The 17,818-nt window shown below is 34.0% G+C and overlaps 1 protein-coding gene across 10 annotated transcripts in view; it reads left to right on the plus strand.

Annotated features, from left to right (window-relative positions):
• The window catches only part of CNTN5 (contactin 5), a 592,231-nt gene that overhangs the window by 443,547 nt on the left and 130,866 nt on the right, over nucleotides 1-17,818 (plus strand). For all 10 annotated transcript variants that reach the window (XM_085593275.1, XM_021529320.4, XM_085593302.1 and 7 more), the window contains one exon: nucleotides 6,088-6,190. In XM_085593275.1, the coding sequence (XP_085449401.1) occupies nucleotides 6,088-6,190 (103 nt within the window). The remainder of the gene's footprint in view (nucleotides 1-6,087; nucleotides 6,191-17,818) is intronic.

Below are 17,818 nucleotides of genomic sequence, written 5' to 3' on the forward strand. Positions count from 1 at the left end.
GAGACATTTAACAGTACAGGTCTTCAGGGAAAGTGCTAAATATTCATTTACCACAGAGGGACCCACACCTTAGGCAACCTTAGCTTTCATTGCAGGTTATAGATAGAAGGAGAAATTATATATGAACATTCTATAAGCATTTTCTTACGCAAAATTTTCTTGGGTTTAGATACATATTCACACAACAGATCATCATTACAATGTGTTAGGATACTCAATTTTGATCTTTAAAATTATTAAAAAACTCTTATGCAGCAGGATGAGTTTATCACTCCTCAAGAGGTTTCCCATAAACTGACAGGAAGACGCAAACAAGCAAAAATCCCAATTAAATTTGTCTTTAGGCCTTTATCCAGGATGTAAGAAAACCATGTTATCATTCCTGCACCATCTGATTAAGATTAGGGACTTCATGCAAACCTCTCAGATGAGCATTCTTAGTCACAGAGCTTGAAGAGTTTTATCATTTTGTTAACAAAATAATGACAAATATCAATCCATGCCTAATCTTTTTCCTGAGTACAGGAAATACTTGGCTTTCATTTTCTCCTGAGCATTCTGATGATGTTTAGCCAGGAATCCTAGCATATTTTCTATCTACTGTCTTAAATGTTTATCAGCCTTTTATTCAAGCACTGCCTGTAACTTGTTCCATTCAAAATTAGGCCCCAAAGGAAGTTAAAGAGCTATTACTGAAAGAGTATGTAACAAACACAAATCATTTTAGATAACAGGATTTAAGGAGCCTTCATGTTTTGGGACATGCAAGAGGGTAGTCAGTATCTGAAAGATTAATGAAAGATTAATCTACATAGCTGAATAAGAGATGGGTCATGATTTCTCAGCAGTCAGATTCTTCTTGGCCTCATGAAGGAAGAAATTCTTATTTTATGGATACTGTGGTTTTTCCACACTCTTCATCTGAGGTTGTATATCATGGATTAGCAGGCTAAATTAAGCGGTAGAGCAGTCCTTTGCAAAGCAATAATGTCTGATATCCTGTCTGTAGCTCTTTCTCTTGTTCTTAGCTGAAAGATTGAAAATAAAAACCCGATATTTCTTCTTTATTCTATTCTCTGTTTCCATTGGCCCCTAGGGGATAACGTAAAGAATTTTAGCTGCAGTAATATCTGTAAATGTCTGAAATTTTATTACATCTATTCCTGTGATATGTAGGTGTCTCAAAATCAATATTTATCACATTGTTATCTCTTTTTTTCATAGAAAAATGAAGTGCAGCCATTATAGCTTAGGGTTTAGAAGACATTGAGTAGCAGAGTGTAGAACTCAAGTCACAGATTTACAGTAAAGTTGGAGGGAAAGACTTGTTAAATTAAACCTCTTATTAAAGGTAAACCTGATGTTCTGAATAATTTTTTTCCTGTACTTGGGTTGGAGAATAATTACTTTGTGATAACTGCATCATTATAAAAAAAATCTGAAGGAGAGATCTATAAATACTGAGGTCCCTTTCTGGTTGGGTGACTACCGAGACATTGATTACAACAAGGTTAAACTGTGCTTTGTCCCGTGATATACTCAATCCTTTAAATCAGTGTCTTCTTTGGTAATCAGAGGCAGAGCAAAAGCATTATTAGTTTTTAAATCTCCCTCAGCAAAGACCCTGCCTGAAAGGGCACAGACCCAAATACTGGAAAATTTAAGGTGGAACGACAAATTTCAGAGTGAAGGCCACTGTTTAATGAAACAAACAAAGTTTGATTTTTAAATCCGTTTCTAATTCCAGACGAAATTTCATGATATTGTAAACAATATTTATTTTGAAGACATATGTTTCATATCAATCACAAATTCAATACTTTTATACCCAGATCTGAACTCAGGTGAACAAGAAATATTGGGAAGTAGGGAATCTAGCAAACTACATAATTAGCCTAAAAAATAATGAACGATGGGAGTCAGGCCTTGAAAGGTAAAGGATTTTCAGAAAGAATGCATTTTCATGGGAAGGTAGACCACAGCAGCATTGAGAACTACATCCCACTGCTCTGTAGTGCCCAAACCACATGATCTCTTTGATTTGTTAGCCACTTGAAAATCATATATTATGCTTTTATTGTCTGCTGATCAATTTTATTTATTGTTGTATTGCATGTTTGATAACTAGATATAAAAATTGACTGAGAAGATTTTTTATAGCCCTAGCCAAACCTCTGTAAGAGAGTCATGTATATAAGCCTGAGAGAGATTGATTCCAGTGCACGTAGCTCAAAACCTCAATATTTCTTAGAAGTTCAGATTCCTTTTAGCATTTAACACAAATGAACAAAAATCTTCATGGAAATGCAGGTGATGATTATTTTGCCATCACTGACTCATAGTGACCAAAACAGAATCAGGAAAGCTAAAGAGCCTAGAGGCACCACAGCGATAGCAGAGCAATTATAGTGTAATATGGGAAGGTAAGGCCTTAACAATTCCCTTAATATCTATACAACTGTAATGGCCTTCATGGTCTCAAAGATCATAAATAATAAGGATGAAAAATATCCCTCTGTAATAATAGACTTTTGTTTCCTAATTTTCATAGGGACACCAAGAAATTGCTCAGTAATTTTTATACATTTCCTGCCGGTTGCTGCAGGCATGTCGCTTGCTGGGGTAGCAATAACCCAGAAGAACACAACGTGGTGAAAAGCATCAGTCAATCAGGATTTCATTAAGAATATGAAATGATAGCAGGACATGCAAAGAGCATTCAGTACGTGTACAGACTGCACTTACCAAAGGGACTTAATGTAAGTTAAAAACATAAGATTTGAAAGATAATGTCCCTCGGATGGGTACAGATGTACTGCATTATTTTAAAGGCAAGAATAATTTAATCCTATTTTATCCTGTTTTCATTCAGGGCTAAAAAAATCAAATGTTAAATACTATGTAACAACATAATTAGTTTCCAGAACAAAGCCTTACCCAAAAGCAAAAACACCCTGCTTTTACTTTCATTGAAGCACAAAATCTTTCAGTGAGTGTGAACAGTCAGCAGATGTCAGAGATTTAAAAGAACCACCTTAGGAATTTAAGGGTCCATCACAAAACTTAAATTAACTATTCTCAGCAGTATTCACTACAAGAGAACATGGCAGATTCCTCTATCAGGACTGACATAATTGAAGTTTATATAGAAGTAATCTTAGAGGAAATATTGACACTACAAATAATAATAAATTTCCAAGGCCCAACTTCTGTATGGAAGGAGGCAGGATGTACTGTTTTCCTTCACTGAGCCTTAGGACTAGAAAGAAGGTGGTGTTTTTTGTTTCTTTTGTTTTTTTTTTTTTTTTTAAAGTACTCCTAAGAACATCTGAGGAATGGCAGACCACTAGGTCTGACTTCTGTGTCAAGTGTGTTGATAGAAAACACATAAAAAAGTATAATCATTAGGATTGTATTCAGCGCATTCACACATCGTAGTCTTAGCACACAGTCATATACCAACAACACAGCTTTTAACCAGGGAAATTGTGCTTCAGCTTTCCTAAAGAGTCTGAGAGCATATGAATAGCCAAGCTGCTTGCATTTCACATAATTCTTTACAGGGTCACTCACCAAAGGCTGTTGAGGAAACTAAATTCTTGGAGGGGCTGAAGTACAGCCCCATTTTCAATTAAAAATAGATTAGAAAAAAAAAATCACCTATTGTATGGATAACTGTGAGATTGTCAGTGAAGACTTATCTGGGACTTCACTATTCTACACATAAACTGTCTGGAAACAAAATTAACAGAGAAGTAGAGAAGGTTGTTGATGTAGCATTATTTAGAATTTTTAAAGTTAAAACTAACCCTGAAGAACTGCAAAAGGATATTGTGGTAATAGAAATAGAATATATAGGCAATAAATAATATCACCACCAACAAATTTATATAATACCTAAGCCTAAAAATATAATACCTTTATTAGATATTATCAATAAAGACATTAGGGTGCCATAGTGTACAAACATCAGCTCAAGTAAAAAATAGAAAATAGAACTGAATTTTGCGAAACAAACAAAAAAATCCAAGGAAATAAATATTATGATAGAAAGACCTACATCTTCATGATTGTTGTGCAGTTCTCATCTTCACATCTCGAAAGTGAGAGAATGGAATTTGAAGTGCCACATGAGCACTAGGAATGCATATTAAAGATTCTTTTTGAGGAAGGATTGATGGTCTGGAGTTTTTCAGTCAGTAAAGACATATTTGAAAGGAGATATGATAGCTATCCTGTAAAACCATGTAATTGGTTAACTGAGATAAATCAGAAACTAGTATTCATAGTAACAAAAAAAATTCAGAAAAGAGTAAACAAAGTTACAAGGAGTGTAACTAAATTATAAATTTATTGACATTTTACAATCCAGTGGGAATGAATTTTTTTGACATATTATATGAGCAATCAGTCTAGGATAAGGAAAATTTTAGTTGACTGTCATTTTTTGATGGCCTGGCTTTACTTTAATACCCAGGACACACATGTTTTTGGTTTTTTGTCCTATTTAAAAAAGAAGGTTCATAAGGCAATGTCAAAACACTGATTTAGTCATGTCTTGGAGAAAATGGGTCAGTATTGATAGCACACATAATTCTTGCAGGATAATTGTTTTACAAAGAAATCTGCTACCTATAAAATTATTTATAAAATTACATTATTTGAAATAAAAGCATTTATGCTTTCTTTTTCTGTAATTTGATTCACTTATAAGACACATTTAGATTTTCTAATTAGACTTAAGCCCCTAATGAAACAATCAAATGTATATCTGTTCAGACTTCCTCCCAGAACCAAGTTTCTTTATACTGGACCTTTAGGGGCCTGAGTGACAGTGGGAAAATGAGAGCACAGCCCCACTGGAAATTCCTGAGCCCCATAAGGAACATTTGAAGGCTAGGAATATATGTTTTACAGTTCCAGTCTTATGTATTGTTTTTTGCTCTAGCAGGTTGTGGGTTGTTTTCTCATCTATCTCTGCCAACTATTATTCTCTCAGCTGTAAATCCTGTACTCCTTTACTTCCAAGTTTCTTCTTACACTCCTTTCTTTTCTTTCTAACATAAGAGATCTCTGTTCTCTCCTGTCTTTTCATCTCTTGTTCCTATTTGCTTGCATTAGAGTTTTTTGAGAATCTTGATTGATTTTTTATAGATTTAGATTTGTCTTGTTGCTACTTTTTCAATAAGTCAGATTTTATTCAGTTTTCCTCATCTAAAAATTGGAAAAATTCTTACTTTGTTAAATACAGCCTTTTGTTCCCAAGTACTTCCTACACCCATAGCCTAAATTCCATCTAAATAAACACAGCTGTTAGAGTCATATTCTTCTCCTTCCATGCTACTAATGATATTTCCTCCAAGTGGCATCAAATACAAATTTTTCACTTCACCTTATAAAACATATCTCTATTTCCTTACTGATTTCTCATTTCCTAAGGTCTTGTATTCTCCAAAGCTGTCAATCTCTCTACAGCAAATCTGAGATAACTTTATTAATTTCCATTTTTATATTTTCTCATACCTTAATGTTTCCCCATTTCCTAGAATGCTATCCTACAGTACTTAAAGTGTTGTCCTGAAAAGAAATCTACTTCCAAATTGAAAGTCTCTGAAAATAACATAACTGAATTTTGCATGTCTAAATATCTGTGTTTGTATCTGCATACACAAATGCTCCTACATAATTTGAGGGGTTTTTTTTTCTAAGCTTAGAAGGTCCCCAGTCAAACACAGCATGATATGTTGATTTATTTGTCTAATTATCAATGTGCTGATAAAAAAATATTTGGTCTATGAAAATACTAACTCTTCTTGATTGCCTACTTTAATCTTTAAAATTTTAAATATTAACCCAAATTTGAAAAAATAAATCCTTTTTTTGAGTTCAATGTTGTGCTGCTGGTAAACTCAAGAGTATATTTTAGTATATGTTCTGGACCTGGGCACACCATATCAGATCAAGCAGGGCTATCTCCATCAATTACCAGCTTTACTGCTGGGCAGATTTAAAAAGCAGGCCACGGATCTTTCTGTGATAATGGAAAACTGATGATATTTCATATTTTAAACATTCGTTATTTTCCAGGTGTGATGGGGGAATATGAACCAAAAATTGAAGTCCATTTTCCTTACATAGTTACAGCTGCAAGGGGAACTACTGTTAAGATGGAGTGTTTTGCACTTGGAAAGTAAGTAAAGATTCTTTCATAATTAAATATAATTGTTTATTAAGATGAGACATGCCTGATTTGTGGTTTCATTATTTTGCTGGATTTTATTTTACAGACAGTCCTTACTGCACTCTCAAAATAACCAATTGACAAAGTAGCTAATTATGAACTCCCTACCCAGCCATTTCTGTGGTCAGGAATTCAGTCAAGTTAACAGTGTCTCTGTCAAAATGAAACGTAACAATCTCCTAAACAAAAAGCAGAAAGGTTTTTTAATTGAAAGTTTTACCAGACTCACACCCATATATTCACAGGGATACTATAAACTAGAGTTAGAGTTTTTCCTGTAAAAAAGTCATATTTGGAGAATAAACAAACATTAGCAGAGTATTCTCCCCTCCCCCATATTCATTATTATACACAAAGCTAAAAGCACAATGTCTTGATCATGTCCTAACACACTTTGTGGCAACACCCACTCTATAGTTTCTACCTGACCTAATAGCACTACAGTGTTTGCTATTCATGTCAAGGGGTTTTTAGATGTTTGTAGATAAAAGAGTTCAGGAAGAGAAAGGTATGAGAAACGGAAACTAAAATTACTTCTAGAAGTATTGAGATTACAGAATACAGGATGAAATTGATAACATTTCAGTTTTGTGGTGGTAGTTACTATTAGTTACTCAAGTAACTATTATGATTGTTCCCAAGAATAAGGATGGAAATGTTAGTATACAGGCAGACAGAACTAAGAGTAATTTCTAGTGATTCAAAGAGATTCTTTCTTCTTCACATATATGCTGCTAAAAACAGGTGTTCCTTCAGTGATGTTTCTCTAGAGACATCTAAAAAATTATAACGGGTAGGGTTCTTTCCAAAGTATCTCATCAAATTCTGTGTGGCGTGTTGAATAAAAGTCTCACTATATTGAATTCTTTTCAGTTCCTTTTCGTAATGCTATTCTTTTGGACATCTTCCCCCTAGTCTCCAAAATTATGCTGCTAAATATCACATATCCTGCTTGCTTTTATAGTTCATGGTTTATCAAAAAACATACAAGTTTCTTACAGCATGGCCTTGATTAAAAAATAAGGGAAGGATTTTTCTCTGTAACTCCTTTGGAGGAATTTCACAAAAGAGTTAGTCTGAGAAATACTATATCTTACATAATAATTCTTTTTATTTACCTAAGGAGGAACAAAACATAGGTTAGGAGTTTTAAGACAATAGTCTGTTTTCCTGAGGATCATTCCTCCAGCTTGTTCAGCAGGTCTCATTTTTCAGAGTGACTTTTCATAACCTGTCTCTTCTACCCGAGAGGGCATTTTAAGTCCTTTTGTTCTCCATGTGTCACTGGTCACTGGATTTTTTCTGTTCAGATTTTTCTCTTAGCAGTTCCTAATTAATGACTGGATGATATATGTCTGAAACTTACTCCCTCTTGCTGTTTTTTCATGTTTGACCAATACCAAAATGCTTTCAGTGTGCAGGTCAACAGAAATTATACACAAATAATAAAAGAGAAATTCTGACAAAGTTTTTCAGTTGTATCTATTTAGATTCAGTGAAGTTGATGAAGAAGCAGGACAAAGCCAAACCAGTCCAAACAAAAGGTGGGAGACCATAGCCACGTGGAGGGAAACATTAGTGACAGCAGCTTTTGCAAATTCAGTCCCAACATAAATGCAAGCAAGAACTTTTGTGAGAGTAGAACACATGTGAGACAAGAACTTTTGTAGGGTAGAACACAAGTCTTACGTTTTATGTAGTAAAGATGAGGAAAGAGGTCCATGACAGAGGACTGGTAAGCAATAAATTGAGAGATTCCCTGAGATGCAGAAATAAATGAGGAAAAGGGCTGCTCTGTAGAAGCTGATGGCTCCAGGCTCTCTCCTGTCAGAAACACTGCCAAATAATAGTTGGCAATGAAGCCCTTTTAGACGCTAGGTTATGGTTGAAGAAGCCACCAACATATTACTTCTTATTTTCCTCATTTTACTGGAATTAAATTGCAGTTGCTGACAGATTACAAATCAACTTTCCAGTGAAAAGGAGGTATGACACACATTGTCCTCTGCAACCATCACTGAAAGGCAAGAAACAGACCTACTGATACCTTCCACCTCCAGCACTGTGAGATTTAGTAAAATCTCTCAAAAAGATTCGATCAGTATTCAGAGAGGAAGATGAAGTTGACAGGAAGGACTAGAATTACGTTATTTCCTATTTTTTACTTGGTGTTAATCTTTAATAAACAAAAAAATCAAGACCATCTGAATGATGAAGGAATTCAAGGTTACCTAATAAGACCCCATTTATATAGTAATGGGCAGCTATTTTTACCATGCACATTCCTTATCTTCTTTTCCCAGCCATTAATGCACAATCAAATCAGCTGAGCTGAAATTGCTTTCAACTTGATGTGGTAATAATTACATGAATGACATTTCAGGCACTATTTGAAACCTGGAGGCTGAGGTGAGAAGTAGAAATGCATCAAAGTTCCTATTAATTTTCATAATTTTCTTTTTTTGTCCCCATTTCTTGTTCCTAATGCCCTGTAGGAGTTGTTGCTTGTTACATTGCCATGGGTCCCATTTGCTAAACTGAATCAACAACTAATTTATTCCATTTTTATTTAGTATTTTGAAATTTGGCATTTTGAATTCTTATTGTAAATAACACTAGGTTTATTACAGTCTTAAAACCAATATGCTGCTGGTATTCTCATGTTTTAATTTAGCTATCTGAAACACTCTGTTCTTTCCACTGTAATTGTGAGAATGACAAACGTTCCAGTGAGATTTTCTGAAGTAGCAAATATTCCAGGAAGAGCCTATTCTTTAGTTACTGATTAGTGATTTATTAATGATTTCTTAATGTTTATTTAGCATTGTCAGTCACCATGGCTGAAATAATTAAATAAATTGAAGCTCTGAAGCTTTTGCCTTCAAACTAAAGTCAAATATCTTAATTGCTTGACAGACAAAAATTTTCTGAGAAGGATTTTATTCTGAACCAAGCATATGTAGCTGATTTAGTTACAAGTGAAAATATTATGTTACTGATGCCATTTACAAATAAATTTTGTAGCTGATAAAGAATTCAAAGTAAGGAGTGAACTATCTCAAGATTATCTAACTTGCACAAGATAATGATTCTTATCATGAGCATCAGTCATTGTCTAAGAAATCACTGCATAAATCAGTGATTTACTGCTGAGGTTTAACAAGACATGAAAAACAGAGGAACCAAATAAAATTTACTGCATATATATCAGTGTGCATTTTGCAATTAGTGACCTTTTGTGCTGGATATATAATGCTGGCCCGAGGCTGCTTTTATAGACATTTTCACTGCCACATCTACACAACAACTTATGTTTCAGTTACATCTATTTTCCATATATGTACCTATATATAGCATACAGATATGTTTTCTGCCACCCATTTAATTATGTAATTTCTATTAAAAATACTTGAATTCCCTAACCAAAAAGGGGGTCATATTTTTTAAAAAGCATGCTAAAACCCACTGCAATAACAAGGTATTAACAGTGTGCATTTATTTTTAACTTTTCACAATAACAGATATACTTCTTTTTAATTTGCAAAATTGTTGCATCCTGATTAGTATTTACATAAAATGTTGTTAAAATAAATAATTGAAAAGAAAAGGAAGAAATCTGAATGGAGGAATTCAAAATATTTAAATTAATAAAAAATATTCTAAACAGCAATATGTTAATGTTTGCTTTTGAGTAAAACAGTTTTCACTGCTTTTGTCTTCTCTTATTTAAAAAGACAAGTTAATTTTTTTGTAAAAGTAATAAATGAGCTAATTGATAATGAGGTTTTTGTTTGTAGTTCAGATAATCCTGATTTTTTATGTCCATTTCAGTGTCAGACCTTAGAATTCTTATGTAAATCAGGAAGACAGACCACAATCTGGTTCTCCAGAAAAATTCTGGTGAAGAAGATGTAATTTTCCTAGCTGACATTTGCACAAATTACAGCATTCCTGGCTTTTCCTGCTCCAGAAATGCAACTTTTCAGACACTGCCTTTTATGACAGAAGGTTTCTATTTTCATTTTCTCTCAAATGTTACTGGCTTTGTTTTCAGGAAAATCTAGAGGCAACTGATCCATTCTTTAATTTGCTTTTTATGTACTTTAACCAAAGAAATAATTCTGGTGCCTTCATTTTGCTGCCCACTAAAAAGAGATGAAATTAATGCTGTTGATATGCAAAAGGACTCTAAATTCCATCCCCACTATATGACACATTCATTAATGAAGCACTTTGGTGACAGCCAGCCAAGTATTCTTCAGCTCTTCCTGACTTTGGAGCATACTTATGTCATAAATAATTTTAACACTATTATTTTAAATACGGGACTTAAAGGCAGGTATAGATGGAAATATACTGGGTTTTTTAAAGCCTCAAAATGAACAAGTTTTCATAGTTTGAGAAATGTTACAGAACTGGTTTGTCCAAGTTGACATGAAAAGCTGTAAGTTTCTGCCCTCTTCAATGAGCCCAGACCCTTGGCCACAGAGGAAAGCAAGAAAAGTGCAAGTGTCAGAAACATCTTTCTTTTTTTCCTCTTATTATTCTTTCTAGCATAAAACCCTAAGCTGTCTTTTTGCTTCTATATGAATAATTTTACTCTCACTCTTTCACAAAGATTTTTAAATTTTAAACTGTGTATTATGCACACACCCCACCTGACCCTCACAATTCAGTCTTTTCCTTAGTGCACTTTTGTTGGTGCACCAGGCTTCTATTTTGTTTTCCATATAAAAGTCACATTTCATCGGCTTTCTAGCTTTAGTCAGTAAAAAAAAAATAGCATTTGTATTGTGATAGTGCCAGCAGCCAATTTTGAGTGAGTAATCATCTTTTATTTCTCATTAAAACACATTACAAAATCTGGGGTATTGCAGTACTTGTAGATTACCACAGTTTTCAATCTTTGCTCTTAAAATAAGGGCTGTATAGATTGCCAAAATGATTGTTTTGCTAAAAACAAAAAAGTTTTATACATCCATTAATTTATACTATGACTATTTTTAAACCACATAGATCAACACATAGATATTTGAATCAAAAGCATCAATAAACAATAGTGCTGACAAACAATTTATCTTATTTGATTGTTTTCTGTATTTGTGAGAGACTATTTTATGCTTATGCTACTTCTGCACAATGGTAGAATACACATAATACACAAACATTCTTTTTAAATGATAGGTTATTTTATTTTGGCAATGTCAAAACAAATTTCTGTTTTGAAATATACTTAGTTAATGATCAAAGTTTTAAATCCATTAAATATAGTATTTTTGTCACCTTCTGTGCCTGTTTTCCTTTTACCAGACTTTTCTAATTGATCTTCAATCTTTTATTAGAAATTCTATTATTTGTTTCGTGTCACTATCAATATTTTCACTGCAGACTATATACCTGCTGTGTATGCACCCTCCTGGAAGTGTTTGAGATGAGGTTGGATGGGGCTCTGAGCAACCTGGTCTAGAGGCAGGTGTCCCTGCACATGTCAGTGGGGCTGGAAATCAATAATCTGTGTTTCCTTCCAACTCAGACAATTCTATTAATCTATGTAGAGAGAGCTTACTAAACGTTTTTCAATATGCAGAAATAAAGGCAAAGTGTTTGAATAAGTGAGTATAGTACCTAAGCAAAGATCAGAGCAACCAAATAAAAAATCTTTATGGTCTGGTGTAAAGCATTTAACTATAATTGTGGAGAATGTTTGCATGAAGTTTCTGAAGAAGTTATTTTTGCTATTGTGGTTCATTAAGCCAGTGACACAAGGCAATGGCTATGAAGCAGGTTTCTAGATATTGCAAACCTTTTGGCAGGTGTAAAAAGATAACCTTTTAAAGGGCTGTTTCAGTGAGTTTGGGCAAATAATGTAATGATGAAGAGAATAAAATCAGAAAAGAGAGTTAAAGGCACTCAGGAATGAATCTTTGGTCAGAGGTTTTACAGTACCTGATTCCTTTCTTTTTTTCACCTGCCACATAATTAAACGTGATTTTTGGAGGAACAAGAAGTTCAGAAACAATAATTTTATAATGAGTTAGGTTGCACACTTCCTATCTAGCATATGCATTTATTCATCTGGTCTTTAACCAACCACAGGGAAATGGAAGATTCCAGCATTGCATCATTATTTCTAAACTTCAAAGAACTGACTTTAACCTTCTCTGCTCTTCAAATCTGTAAAATAAGGCTTTTTACTTCCAGACCACCAGTTAAAACCATCAGCCAAATCTTCCACATATTTCTCCTTGACTTCTATCCTCTTGTTGGTTTATCTTGGCAAATCCAGTATTACCTACTGGTCTTGAATATTTCCAAACAGGTCTTCCAAGATTTGTCCTCCAGAACTGGCAGGAGGCATCTCCTGTTACAAACTGTCAAGAGAGCCAGACAAAGTATTCCTGTAACCAGACCCCTTTCCAGTAATCCAGTGTCAAAAAAGGTCTCATGAGGATTTCTATTCTGGGATCAGTCTCTAATCTAACCTAAGTCTCCTCTTCATCAGCATGAATCCTCATCTTGCTTCAGCTGTGGTGTTGTTCAAAAGAGTAGAGAGCTAATGGGCTGGTGACACTCCAACTTAAAATTAACCTCTGTTAACTGCACTTCACTGAAACCCAGGGGCATTGACATGAGTGGGTATAAACCTGGGAATGGAGCATGTTTCACTGGCATATATATATGTATACATGTATGCATACAAAAACAAGCACCACAACATAAGGGATTATAAATCAGGCTTCATTGTTTTAGAGCTAAGCATGACAGTTCTGTTGTCATTTGGGATATGTCAGCACATCTGTACTTTTCTCCCAGAGGATAAGCTGTCTTTTCATTGGACAACTGTATGAAACTTTCCAGGGAGTGAGTGCCTCTTCGCTAAGAATTCTGACAGCTCACAGAATAGCCATTCAGCCTTGGAAGTTGCTTAGTTGCTTAGCTGCTTATTGTATTTTGGAAAATATTAAGCTACTTGTACTTTTCCATGAACACAAAACAGTCCTTTCCTCTTCCCACAATAATGGTGGCACACAGAAACACCTTTGATATTAAAGGTAATCTGGCATTTAATAAAGCAAATCATTCTAGATGCTATACATCCAATTCATTGTTGGAACTTGGATTGAAATATTTAGTCATTTTTCCTACATATAGCAGAATTACTGTAGGAACAAGGCAAGCTAGTAAATTAACATTTTCAAGCCTCAAGCTAATTCACAGTGTAGAAGTGCACAAGTAGTAATTTGCCTCTACCATCAAAACTAAGGTTTAGCGTGATGTTCTATTTTTCATCTGCAGGACACAGAGACGTGAATTGTCTGTTTTCTCTTTTTAAAACAGAGAAAACATTCCATAGGGTATTAATGTGGTTTCATTATTTGCCCAAAATGAAACTGCACGATAGATACAAAAATTGATATAGAAATACCTGTTCCTAAGTTCCATATGACAAAAAATCATGTTACTCCATGACCCTTTACACCAATTCTCTCTACTGGAAAAATATTTTGTTAATCTTATCACATGCCAGACCTTGAAGCTGTGAAAGCCACTTTTAAATTTTATTGATAATAAAATAATTGCAAAAGGGAAATAAACACTCTCTGCAGAACAGCATTTGTCAATGTTATGAGTAGGGATGTTCTTTCCCCTCAAGATATGCTTGTGATGGGAGAAAGGAACCTTTTTAAACACAGACATGACATCTTCAAGTTGAGTTTGTTTATATGACAAAAATAGACCCAGAATTCTCTTCCTTTATTTTTTCCCTTTGATAGCACATGTTGTTTATACCAAATAAATATTTCTAAGATTTTCATCAATTTCAAGTTCATTTTTAGCTCATGCTGAATAAATATTTATGTTGTAAGGTGCTAGATCCAGACTGTATTTTGCTCCTGGTTTTCAGGCTGGATTTATTTCTTTCTTCTTTTAAGTGGAATTGTTCTTAAATAGACCTTATGATACTGTTAGAAATATTGCAATAATTCATAGCAATGTAATAAAGATTCTTTGGTAAATCTCAAGTAGCACTTTCAGGCCTCGTTCTGCCTCGCTCTAAATCTAAAATTTAAATTTGATTGCTTTTACTGTATGGCATAAGGGAAGTTGGAGAACAACCTACTGAACTAAGTCCCTGTCAGTAGATCATTCTTGAAGAAACAATATTACCAATCCCTTTTCTTTCTCTCTCAGAACCATCAAAGAAAATGTATAAATATTACTACAAATTGTGTTCAGTAGCTTGCACAGCTTTGCAGCTTTGCTGTAGGTTTAAAGATTGAGGAGGTTTTTTCATTATTATTATTATTTCAAACTTACTGTCCAGAAGCACATGTGTAGACTTTCTCTCTGTGTCAGAGACTGAGAGGATCAGAAGGAAAATAATTCTAGCACTTCTTGGGAGCAGGTCACCAGAGATACCAGTTATGTTTCTCTTCAGGATTTGCCACAAATAAATAAATCTATATGGTATTATGGCACAAGAGCCCTAAATGAAGCACTTCTGGGAATCATCACACTCATTGTCTTCAAACTGTGTCTGATCAGCAGGTTCAGAGCCTTCTTGCACTCTTTAGGCATGCTAGATTTGTGTTTACATTTGCATCCTTATTGATGGTATGTCACAATTTTTGGGATTTTTGGACTCATTTTAACTAGTCTTCCTGATCTTCTGCATCTGCACACATATACTGGTCATATCTTTACAGCAAAGCCAGGACATCCTAGATCAATGTGCTAGCTAAAGAAAATCTACCTGGACAAAATTTATAAGAGAGAAATTAAACAAAAGTTCAGTTATGAAATAGCTTTAACACAAGGCAAATACTGCAGTTCTACTGCAGTACTGAGGCCCTGAAGATCTGTATGAACAACTGCCAAATGCATGTCATCTTTTAAAAGAAATTTTCTGCTTCAAAGCATTGTCTCTTAAAATCATGTATTCTTCAGGTATTATCTCCTATAGTAAAACAGCAGGTATCACATATGTCTTTTGCTTTTCTACCTGTTTCTGATTCTCTTCTCAACAGCCTTGATCAAGTCACAGGTTGGTGATAATTTACCAGTTATATCTTTAATATGCTTAAGAAGAATGTCCACTTCAGAATGTCCCAGGCCACATGCTGAGGTAGGGTGTGATAGAGAGACTAATTAAAATGGTTACTGGATGGGAAAAACAGAGCAAATTTCCATCATTTTTTAACAGACATGATGGTTCAATACCTCCTCAATCCCACCATATAAATACCATACACAATACTATGATGACAGGACTATAATATGGAGTTTTGCAATGAGGACAACACCGAATATATAGGAGAAGATGTTCAGCTCTTTCATATTAATTTTTTACCTGTACTGTTGCGATTTCATCAAGAGCAAACACCATTACCCAACTTTTAAATGCAAGCCCAAAAGGTTGTGTAATAGCTTTTCCACTTTCCTCACTACTTGTCAAACCAATACCTTTGCCTGTTGTGGTTCTCCTGTTCTCATTTGATTTCACCTTCATCAGGTGACTCATTTGGTCATGATTAACTCTAATTTAAGAATTTGGAAAAAAATTTAAATCACCAAAACTGTCATCTAACATATTATCTAACTTAGGGTATTGGACAGTTACATTATCTAAATTTAGCTGTTGAATAGTCAAGTGTGAAGATTGAGACATCAGTTTAGTCTCTGATCAACCAGTAAAGAGGAACTCTGGAGTATAATTCACTGCAAATAATGAACCATTATAGAAAATGAATCACCTTTATACATGGCACTATTTTAGATGCTAGAGATGCTCTAACATACCATAATTTAAAGTGTGAAGAAAATGCTGTGGAGCTGGATATGCAGTCAAGCAGGCACTATCCTTGTTCTGTGCCATAAAGAACAAGATAATAGTGGTGGTAAAGCATGTCTGCATTAATACATGACACTCATATGTGCAATAGACTTTTAGCACAATCATGGGCATCTGTTGAAGAAACCTGAATACCTGGACTTGTTTCTGCACTCTGGTTTCAAGGTTATCATCATTTGCTTCTATTCTCTTTTAATTTTTAAACCACCATAATCACAGCTGTTGTATTTCATGAGTAACAACTATCTTTTAAAAATCAAATGAAAGGAAAAGTGGTTATTGTGTCTCATAAAACTCTGAACAGATAGATAATGTTCATTCTAAAGGGAGATGTCCATGGTTGATAGGCATTCCTGGAAAACATCTGACAGAGAGAATTTCATTACAGTCCTCAAACATTTTAACCTTCATAATTATCCTATAATAATTAAAGATATTTAACACAGTTGCAATACAGGAAGGCATAAAGAAATAAAGTGTTCTTCTAGTCTCCAAAGACATGTAGAGATTTTCAGGATATATTATAATGTGCACCTGTGGGTTTGAAGACGCAGCTCAGAACAGTGATGCATGGTAAAGAGAAATCATGAGGAGCAGAATTGAAATTACAGTAATAGATAAAATATTTCAAAATATCTCATCAATCTGTATAGAAGTATGAAAGTATAGAAAATGTAATCTATGCATTCCTATTTAAAATATCCTTGAAATCCTAAGAGCTCAGATGCAAGGAAAGGGTATTTTAAATTTCAGACATTACTCTTTCTATCTCTCCCCATTCCCAAAATAAACGTGTACTTTAGGTATGTCATAAAATTCTTTCACATATGAAATTGACAGGAAGAAGAATTGCTTCCAATAATTTTTTAAAAAGTTTTTATTTCTATATTTTATTGAAATATGTGAAGAATTCCTACTAATTCAACAGTGCTCATCCCAAATATTATACTGCTGAAAACTGACTCTTATAATGTCTTCTAAATGCAAAGGTAAAATTATAACTCATATTTTTTTCAAATTCAAAGTGTACAAGCCTAAAGTAATGTCTATCACAGTCACCAGGGAGCATTTAGGTTTTTTATTTGAGTCTAGATTAATGACAAGTTTAAAGATGGTATTTCTGAAATCAAATAGAGTTTTTCTTGGTGGTACTAAGATTAACCAGTAGTATTCAGAGGACATTTTCCCAAAAGTGAGGAGAAATCTTGTATTTGAACTCAAATGAAACTCAAATCAATTTATTCATAGGAGTTGAATGTGAATTATGTTACAATAAACAAGGAAACTGTATTCCCATAAATATCTGCTGAGACCAAAATGGAAATGGATTATATTGGTTATAAGATTCAGTAACTATGCATATTACATTAAGCTCATATTTATGCTAGAAATATTTCTGTATTTATACTATTTTTCAAAAAGCTGTGCATCATTTGAAAAGATTAAAAATGTGCATATGTTAGTTTTAGGAGTTTTCTAGAACAGTCACACAATTTTATTCTTTCACATCCTCACTCATATGTTTCATTTCATTCTCACAGAAGTCACAGAGAAGAAATAGGTATAGATATATTTTTATTTCAGATGTAATATTCATATGTCACTTGTGAGTTATGCTAGGAAAATAAGTGTCATTAAACAGAACTACAAGTTGTCTGCAAATACTGATTTGCAATATGGGAGTACTTTCCTTTGAAATCATTAAACCTGCACAACTAAAGTAA

The sequence above is a fragment of the Lonchura striata genome, chromosome 1, assembly GCF_050655825.1.
Source record: "Lonchura striata isolate lonStrDom1 chromosome 1, ASM5065582v1, whole genome shotgun sequence".
Lineage (NCBI taxonomy): Eukaryota > Metazoa > Chordata > Aves > Passeriformes > Estrildidae > Lonchura > Lonchura striata.